This window comes from Prunus dulcis, unplaced genomic scaffold (genome assembly GCF_902201215.1).
Source record: "Prunus dulcis unplaced genomic scaffold, ALMONDv2, whole genome shotgun sequence".
Lineage (NCBI taxonomy): Eukaryota > Viridiplantae > Streptophyta > Magnoliopsida > Rosales > Rosaceae > Prunus > Prunus dulcis.
The window spans coordinates 3,789-13,919 of NW_023010203.1; the positions used below are offsets into that span (position 1 = coordinate 3,789).

The window sequence follows — 10,131 nt, forward strand, 5'->3', positions numbered from 1 at the left end:
TTAATAATTTCAATTCTTAATATTCGCATTAACTAATGGTATTTTTTGGTATTTTAAATATTTTATCAGTCTCTGTCTTTTGTTTTATATATATAGATAGATAACACAAGTAGAAAAGTATGTTTCAAGAATTCGATGGAAATCTTTTATATTTTTTCAAGAAAACGTTGACAACCGAATCAGTTTTGCTAGCGACGTTATTTACTGCACTTGTCCCTATTTGTACATCGACATGGGCAGTTCTTGAAACACCACTGTAGAGGACTTGAGGCCATCCGTTGCAGAAACACAGACACACAAAAACGTATGGAATATGCAGGTCTCCTTATCAAGTTCAATTTTCCACGTCTTTTTTTTTTTTTCTGGGGAAACTAAATAAAATCAAACACACAATATTTTATCAAGGAATAGGAATTGCTTTGTCCAGTTGACTTTCTCGAGAAAACCCATGTTGGCTGTCAACTTGTTTCATGGGTCGTTGTTGCCGTACTATTTATAATAAGATTTCAGAGATCTCCTCCTCCTCCATGAATGTCAAAGCTTCTTCAAATTCTGGTAATTTTCTGATTCTGTCATTTGAAACCACATTCCATTTTGGTGGCTGTGTTTGGTGCTCTTTTGGATGTTTAGGCAATTGGATTATTCATGGGATTTTGTTTGTTCAATCGTAATAGTTTATCAACATTCTCACGTTGTCCGCTTTGTGAATCATAATATTTTATTAATATCTTGTCAAATTTATGAAATTTCCAGTTTTTATATCTTTAAGAACAAATGAGAGCAATCTTGTCTGGTTGAAGGGTTTTGATCTATCTAATTGCGGCATCTGTATCTGTTTGTGAAGGTCTGTGAACCCAATTGATGAAACAGTAGCAGTTTCAAAAATGACTGTAGGGAATCAAGACGTGAAAAAGAAGGTTCCTTTTTCTTGTTTTGCTCTCTTTTCATTATGACTACATATAATTTGGTTTCCAATTTCTTCTTTTCTTTTGTGTAGTTGAAGAAATTGGATCATTTACCTCTCAAAATCTACATCTCTTGGAAAAGATAATAATTTTTTTTAATTTGAATTTTGCTACCCTTTCGTTTCAGTCTTTTATCCATAAGATTTTCACCATGAAGGAGAGAGAAGGAAGTGGCTCATCTGATTTCCCTGGTGAGTCTATTGAATTTGTCTCTAGTTTCAATACAATCACTTATCATATATAATTTTTATTTTTTGCATCATAGAAAATCCAGGAGCATACAATGTGCTCTCTCTCTTTGCCTCCTAAAAAATCTGATAAGATATGTCTTGAAATTGGGGTCTCATATTGCAGATGATGTGATCTTTCTTTTTGGTTACAGATATAGCAGAATACAATTCCATTTGCTTTTTAAAGAATGTGATATTGCTTTTCTTTTTTGAATGGAATGGTTAGTTATTCTTTAACTTTTTTTGGTAAGACAGGGATGATTAGTTGAGTTGACCCAACCATATACCAAGTTTTGTTGGTAAGAAAGATATTGATTGTTATCGGGAGAGGGGAGAGCATCATGGAGATTTGAAATTAGAATATATTCATGTTTGAAATTTAAGCTACTGCACGAAAGGTAGCAAGCATAAAGCATGTCCCTCTCCTCCCCATCTCCCTCAAAACCAATATTTTGGATTAGATCCCCTTTTTCTTTCGATGTTCATATAAGTCTTTGCTATCAGTTAAAGATAACTGGTTCCTTAGGGGCAGAGTTTTCTAAGGTTCCTGTTTGATCTGCAAAGAAACATTCTTTCTTGCTTCACCTAGAACTCTTTTAAATTTGACATCTTACCATGGGATTTCTGTTGCTTGTATCTTCTTTCAGAACCACAGTCCAATCCAGCAGTTGACATTCAATCTATAAGTAGCACAGAGCCTCAGATGCCTGCTGGTCAATATGTTCAGTCGTTTCGGTAATCACAATATCTTCTAGAATTAACAAAAAAATTATTGTTTCTGTCTTTCTATCCCCTTGATAAATAGACATAGGCTTTCACATTTGATATTTCTTGTCTGGGTTTTGTAGAGTGTTTGTAGCAACATGGAATGTAGGAGGGAAATCTCCTCATAATGGCCTAAATCTGGACGATTTTCTTCATGTTAATAATGAATCAGACATATATGTCTTGGGGTATGGTTTCTTTATTTGTTGTTTTTCCTTTACTTTGTTGTTCCCTTCTGATTTGTACAGTTTCAAATTGATAATATCCTTTTGTTTTTCTTCGGGATCTGATTACTGCTTTTTCATTTGCAAAGTTTTATTTAGGATATGTATATCTCCTTTACATTGCATTTTTTTCCTCTCACATCCACCCGTAAAGTATCCACCCAATATCTAGAGTATGATAGTGTTGACAATTATTTCAAATGAGATTGTATATTTAGGTACTTGATTTTAAAACATAACTACTGTGATATGAGTCACAGTGCCTATCACAACATTTAGAGTATGATAGTGTGTCAAGAAAACACACAGAAACAAGTTGCAAAGATACTAGTCCCTTTGTCCTCTCTGTATAGTTTTTCATTGTGACATATCACTTTAGTAGAAGCTATAAAAAGAAAATATATTTCCATGTTATTTAGGTGCTTATGTAGCATATATTAATTGGTCATTTCATTAATTTTTTTTTGTTTTCTACCATCAGTTTTCAGGAAATTGTCCCTTTAAATGCTGGAAATGTACTAGTTCTAGAAGATAATGAACCTGCAGCAAAATGGCTTACTTTAATCAACCAGTCATTGAACAAATCACTAGACGGGTCTTCAAGAAGCAAGGCTAGTGGTTCACGTTTTTCCTCAAAGCCTTCCCTTAAAAAGGTCAATAAGACTTTTAGGACAGAGAGTAAAAGGAGATTGAAGAGTTGCAACTGCATTTTTGAACTAGGAAGGAAACATAGTAAGGATTTTTGCTTTCGATGCCAACAACCAAATATAAATGAAGAAGACCTTTCTTCTTAACCGGATGAAGATGGATCAAACGTTTTTGATATATCGGAAATTTCTATGGCATCTACTAGTAACCATTTGAAGTACAGCCTTATAACTAGTAAGCAAATGGTGGGAATTTTTGTTACCATTTGGGCGAGGAAGGAGCATATACAATATGTTAGCCACTTAAGAATCTCTTGCATAAGTCGTGGAATCATGGGATGCCTTGGAAACAAGGTATTTTACAAAAAAACTATAAGTATAGAGGTTTATCATATGTCGGTTGTGCATGATTGAACATATCATATTACCTCTTATTGTAAGCTTAAGCTGTTATTCTTCATTGGTTTCAGGGTTGTATTTCTGTGAGTTTTTTATTCCATCAGACAAGCTTTTGCTTTGTCTGCAGTCACTTGGCATCTGGTGAGAAAGAGGGAGACGAGCTAAGGAGAAATTCGGATGTGTTAGAGATACTCAAGAACACTCAGTTTCCTAAGATTTGCAAAACAACTCATAGCAGGATGCCGGATAAAATTATAGGACATGAGTAAGCATCTATGAATGCCATTATTAAAGAATTAAACATTGCTTTCATTAATCATTTTTATAATCTCTCACCATTTTCTCACATATAAATTGATTATCTGACCAATTCCTTTGCAAATGGATCTAGTATGGTTATATGGCTAGGTGACTTGAATTACCGCATTGCTTTGAGCTACTCCGAAACCCGAAAGCTTTTGGAAAACAATGACTGGGATGCACTTCTTAACAAAGACCAGGTAATTGAAATAAACATGAAATAATAAGAAAATCATGTTGGAGTTGGGTTACAAGTTTCGAAAATATTAGCCTTCCTATGTTAATGTGACTACCCAATCTAGTCTGATATTTGTTAAAAGCATTTGATTGTAGAGCTTTATTTTCAGTTTCAGTAGCAATTCAATGAATGAGCCATTTGGTACTAGAAATGAGTACTGCATTTCATTTCACATTTTATCCAAAATGTAGCTAAACTTTGTAGTTTTGACTCTCTCAATACTTTGTTTGGTGTGTTATTTATAACTCATCTCTGATGGATTTACAATTTATGGGGCTGGAGAAGTCCAGGGCATTTGGCTGCCATTTTTGAGTTATATACTTTGCTTTCTTTGTCACCCATACATTCTATTCTCTCATACCGTGCACTAATAATTTTTTGCTTGTATTTATAGCTCAAGATTGAAAGAGAAGCAGAGCGAGTATTCAAAGGATGGAAAGAGGGAAAAATCTACTTTGCACCTACTTACAAATATTTTTATAACTCAGACACTTATTTTGGAGAAATAAAAACATCCAAAAAGAAAAGAAGAACCCCGGCTTGGTATGTGGATTGCAAGAGTGTACTTATGAAACCCAATCTACATTTAACAAAAAGATTTGACTAGTTCGATATTGCAGGTGTGATCGAATACTATGGCATGGAAGTGGGATTAAACAACTTTCTTACATACGTGGAGAGTCCCAATTTTCTGACCACCGACCAGTTTGTGGAACATTTGTTGTGGATGTTGTTGTCAATCAGAATGAATTGAAGAAAGGATCACCTAGCTCTAATATGAAGATTGAAATTGAAGAGCTTTTGCCAACTGCTAGATACTTGAAAAACATGTAAGTTTATGACCAAATTTGGTAGTTCTTATTTATTTACATAGAGTTTTTGCAATGCTGGCGCAACGATAAAGAGTTGCAAAACTTACTTATCTTGATGATATGTGCTACTGCTTACACTGGGGTCATTTTGTCAAGATCAAAACAAACATAATGGTGACCGCCTTGTACCAATCTTTGTCATATGTGAACACTTGCTCAGTAGGGCCTTGTTTTCTCTATCAAAACATATAGGGTCGTCGTCTTTTTATGTTCTTAACTCTCTAATATTTTCTGTCACTCTTGTGAACTGCCAAAGGTTGTTGCCCTGACTGTTTTTTGGTACTGTCAGGTACTAAAATGCTAACCATGGCCGCTGAAAGGTTGACAAAATACCCAGTTTTGCTGATTAGATGAGATGAAGTAGGTTTCATGATGCAGAGTTCTTTGCATTATTAAGGTGTAAATAGTTCTCCAACAAGTGATACATTCCGTCCCGAAGTGGTCACACATTCCAACTTTTCCGGCATGCATTATGAATTCTGTCCTCATAGTGAACATGCTCGGCTTTGGATGTTCTGATTTCCTAACAAGTTGATTCTAAGAGATGCATAGGTGACAGATTATTGTGTGAATTGGTGTCTTTGTTCTTATAATTTATCAAAGAGTGTATTTGTTGTAGACATTCCAGTTCTCTTGGCCTGAATTCAGTCAAAAAGAATGGAGCTCATGATATAAAATGCTTGATTCACAAGCCACCTGATATTTTATTCTTCAAACAGCATCTCAATGTGTTTAAACTGCATCAAACATTTTAGGTCGGTTCTGGTGGAGATGAGAAGCATATGGTAGTTTAAATGCAGGATTATAATAATAAAGAGGGCCTTGAGTTTCAAACTTTCTCTGCAAATTGGCATTGCATTGGTAATGTAACCCTTAATTTTAAGTTCAGTGTCAAATATTTTAGGCTTCTGTAAGTCATTTACCATACCTCTGTGTCATTATCTTAATTGTAAAAAACTCGGAAGGCAGAATCCAAAGTTTGCCAACCAATTGTCTGTAATTTTATCACGTGCCTGCTCTCTATAACTAAAACTATAGGCAAATTTCTTTGGGAGATTGAGCTTTGGAACTTGGAAGCTATGATAGTCAAAGATTCATCACATGACACTCCTGCATCCAATCTCCATTTTATATAAGTTAACCTCTCTCTCTCTCTCTCTCTCTCTCTCTCTCTCTCTCTCTCTCTCTCTCTCTCTCTCTCTCTCATATCATGAGCTTATAAATAACCTTAACTCATCATCGGACCAAGCATTGGTAAGAAGACATCCTCTGAGTCAGCAAAACCATGAAATCCTGCTACAAATCATTGCTTAAAATTACCATTGCTATATTATTGATGCATTTAGTTTACAATAATAAAGCCTTAGCCAGAGTTCACCCACCATCTTCTTTGTCTTCAGCTACTTCTTCATCCTCTCAAGCTCTCCTACATACACACTCAGACAAGAAAAAGCCAGTCACCACCGAGCCAGTATTCGATAGCCTTCGAAGAATACCTCCTAGCATTCCGAATCCTACTCAGAACAAGTAATCTTCATTGCGTTTCCTTCCATCTCTTAGCTTCCTATATTTTTATTTGGAAATATATTGATTCCAAGACAATGTTTATGTGCCAGGTTGAAGCCAAGGAAGGGCTGAAGCATCATAGTTGCATGAACTCCCAGAAGATGCTCCTGGAAAAAAGGAGTCTGTGTACCAAATTTTCTGTACTCCACAAGCACAAAAAGATATACTAACAAAGGAGTGTTGTAATTGGTTGGTTTTCCATTATTAATGTGGGGTTGAGTAGTTGAGTAACTAATTATCAATATCAAAATCAATCTTGTTAGTCATGAAACCTAATCTCGAGTCAGCATATTGTTCACTTTGTTTGGCAGTTCAATTCCTATCACTCCAGGTCTCAAACACTTTGAAGTTCTTGGGTACTTCAAAGTATCTCATCCAAACACAAGACTAATTGCAATGTGGCCACACACCTCAGCCTAAAAGTTCAAATTAAAGCACATACGCATCCACCAACATCAACTTTTGAAAATTTTCAAATGGAAGTAAACTTTCAAGTTTGCAGGAATAGGAGCATCCATCAAGCAATATTTCCAACCTAGGGGCCATCAATCTTGTGTGTTGATGCATGAAGTTTTTATATTTTTATTTTATTGATCACATTATTTAATTGAGACTCTAAGCATCTTGATATGCCTATTACAAATTCCATGTAAATTATGTTTATATCTTGCTTCTACGTGAGTGCGTGGCATTTACAGTTCTTGAAGTTTAATATTGATAATATGACCAAAAAGCTCATTCCTTGTCATCTAGACGTATTATATACTTTGACACTAAGGGCGAAACCATGAATTTTTCGGTGGGTGGGTGGGCTAGCTAAATTTTTTAGTTTAAAATCTAATGAATTTTTTACTTCTATTTTTAAAATTTACAGTTTCTATAATTTTTCTATAAATCAAAGTACACATTAAATCATATAAATCACACTAGTTAGTTCCATTAACTAATTTTCAATAAACTTTATCATAAAACAAATACATATTAAATGCAGCCAAAAACTATATAATATCAAAATGAATATATGTTCAACAACATAATTGAAAGTGTACCTATTCAAGTTGTGCCCTGCGATCCTTGAGAAAATCAATTAAAATTTCTTGGCATCAACAAATTAGCTTTACAAATGCAAAGTGCAAAAATATAAATAGTTAAGTTTCACATATATATTATGTGTATAATAAGTAATTCATGTGTAAGTTAGTGACAGATTGGGGTTTTCCCTCAGATCCTGTTGCATCTTTCGTGTTTTTTTGCTTTTGGTGGACCTATATTGATATACTCTTCTTTTGCACATCTATTGTTTCATATCTAGGCTGGCTTTGATTGTGCCTCATCTTGCACGACTTCTCTTTGAGGTGATGTGGCTTGGTCATGGTAGATCCACTGCTCGTTGGTGCATTAAGGCCCTCAAGTAATTAATGACGCTCTATATGTCATGTCCCGAATGAAGATTACTAGTGATTGATTTTTCTTTTGTTGGCGTTGTTTTAACTTTTATTTTGGTTTAGTTTGTTCAATATAGTCTAGAAACTTAGTTGAGTTTGTTACATGTTTAGTCTCTTTAGTAGTGCCAATTAGAGGCTAGTTTTGTCATTGATGTCATTGGACTAGATTCGGGGAAATTATGGCGATTGAAAAGGGTTATAGAAAAGTTATTTTCGAGAGTGATTCTCTCCAGATCTTTTCAGCTTTTCGATTGTCTTTTGTACTCTTTATTCTTATTGATCTAATAAAATTCTATCGCTAAAAAAAGCCTCTTCCCATATGCGGCGGCAGAGAATACAAATAAATTTTAGAAAAATAATATTTCCCTAATGAATTGTTGTTGATGGTGGGCCACCTATTAATGTTTCATTGTTTAGATGTAAACAAACATCATTAAGGAGGAGTATTGACAACTATCTTGAAAATGATGTTAACTATTGACAGAAATTTTGTTATGACTCTAGCAAGTATTGGTAAAGAATCATTCAAACATAAAATTAGTGTTTGTGCCTAAATTCTGGGCGCGGCTTTTTTTACATGAATTAATATGGACTTTGTTGACCAAAAATGGTGAATAGCCCACCATACTATTTAAAACATGTGGGATAAATTAATTCAATTACCCAAGTTATTTGATTTTCTGGAAATTAGTTACCAACAATGGTGAATAAGCCAAAAACTCAGATTAATTGAATTAATTTGACTCGTAAGATATATTAAGAGTTAACCACCACCGTTGGTGACTAACTGAAAACCAAATTGATAAGCTTGAAACTAGAAATATAAAAGCAGACTTACTTTAGTCAAAAGTACACGGTTATTTGCTTCCAAAACCAGCCTGGACTATCACTATTGGTAGACACCTGGCAAGTTTATTGTCATTATTTTAACCACCAGTGAAGAAATCCTGGATTCATTAGTCTTTTAATCCACCCCAGCCCAGTTCCAAAGAACGGCCAGAGGCAGTTTTGGTGATGGACACTTTTCATGGATACCTTGGAAGGAACACCTGGGCATCCTTCTTGAAAAAATAGAAAAATCTCATCCTGTTGTAAAATGGGTGAAGTCCACATAGTAAACTAACATTCAAGTTCAACACATGCTCTAACATTCAAGTTGAACACAAAATCAAATCACACACCCACCAAATCAAACCACACACCCATCAAACCAAACCACATACCTACCAAACCAAATCACACACCCACCAAACCAAGCCATTTGCTTTGCCTATAAATAGGCATTATATTTGCTTGTAATAAAAGATGAAATGAGAGAAGATGAAGAGAAGAAAGAAAGAGGGTGAGTGTGTGAAGAGAAAGAGAGCAAAGAGAAATTCTCCTAGAGAGAAAATTAGGTGAGCATACATATTGAAAACACTAGAGTTGTAGCCATATTATGTTATGAATGAAAGGTTACTGTTGCTGCTCTCCGAGGACGTAGGCATAGCCGAACCTCGTTAAATGCTGTGTCTCATCTACTTTACGTGCAGCTCAATATTTGCACATATTCCAGTTCGTTTTATAACACGTTATCAGCACGAGAAGCTCTCAGATATAATTTTTGTGTTGCACTATTATCTATACTACTAACCATTATGTTGATGTAAGGAAGAAAAGTAGTGGAGAAGTTGTGGTCTGCTAGAGAGATATACGAGCAAACCAACTGTAAGGATAAGCTCTATGCCTCTTAATTTTTCTATTATTTTATTATTTCTCTATATTTTTAGTGGTGGTTTTTATCCCCACATTTATTTTATTTATTGTATGGTGTAGGTTTATTACCCATACAACAGTATCTATTTAAAAGGGTGGTGCGGGTTTATCGTCCACGCCTTTATTTTTATTTAAATGTATGGAGCAGAATTAGTGCCCATACAAGCGCAATATCTATTTAAAAGGGTGGTGCGGGTTTATCGTCCAAGCCTTTACTTTTATTTAAATGTATGGAGCAGAATTAGTGCCCATACAAGCAAGCAATTTACTTTACTGCACATTTAATTTTATTTAAAGTATGGTGCGGGATTAACGTCCATACAGCAAGCAATTTAATTTATGAATTTATTTTACCGCACATTTAATTTTATTTAAGGTAAGGTGCGGGATTAACGTCCATACAGCAAGCAATTTAATTTATGAATTCATTTTACCGCACATTTACATTTATTTAAAGTATGGTGCGGGTTTATCGTCCATACCAGTAATTTATTTACCAGTAATTTATTTTATGGATTAATTGTGCTGTATGATGAGTTTTTGCAGTATGCAGATCAGGACCAGAAGTTCCTTGATCCTCATCATACAATTACATCAGGACTTGAAGATCCTTGATGATGATATTGATATGAGAACTGGCAGTCTCTCCGGTACTATACATGTAAACAAGAGATCGGACTTGAAGATCCTTGATCTTTGACATGTAAATAAGGACCTAGAGTTCC

General features: G+C 34.7%; 1 protein-coding gene across 1 annotated transcript; it reads left to right on the forward strand.

Moving 5' to 3' along the window:
* Window positions 1-236: 236 nt before the first annotated feature.
* On the forward strand, window positions 237-5,335 carry LOC117613191 (type I inositol polyphosphate 5-phosphatase 10-like). Its single transcript, XM_034341830.1, is given in 12 exon segments — window positions 237-304; window positions 406-555; window positions 845-917; window positions 1,093-1,156; window positions 1,843-1,930; window positions 2,044-2,148; window positions 2,666-3,185; window positions 3,302-3,495; window positions 3,622-3,730; window positions 4,163-4,311; window positions 4,389-4,598; window positions 4,930-5,335. Coding segments are annotated over 10 exon segments (1,479 nt in total). The 5' UTR covers window positions 237-304; window positions 406-555; window positions 845-884; the 3' UTR covers window positions 4,937-5,335.
* The last annotated feature ends 4,796 nt before the right edge of the window (window positions 5,336-10,131 follow it).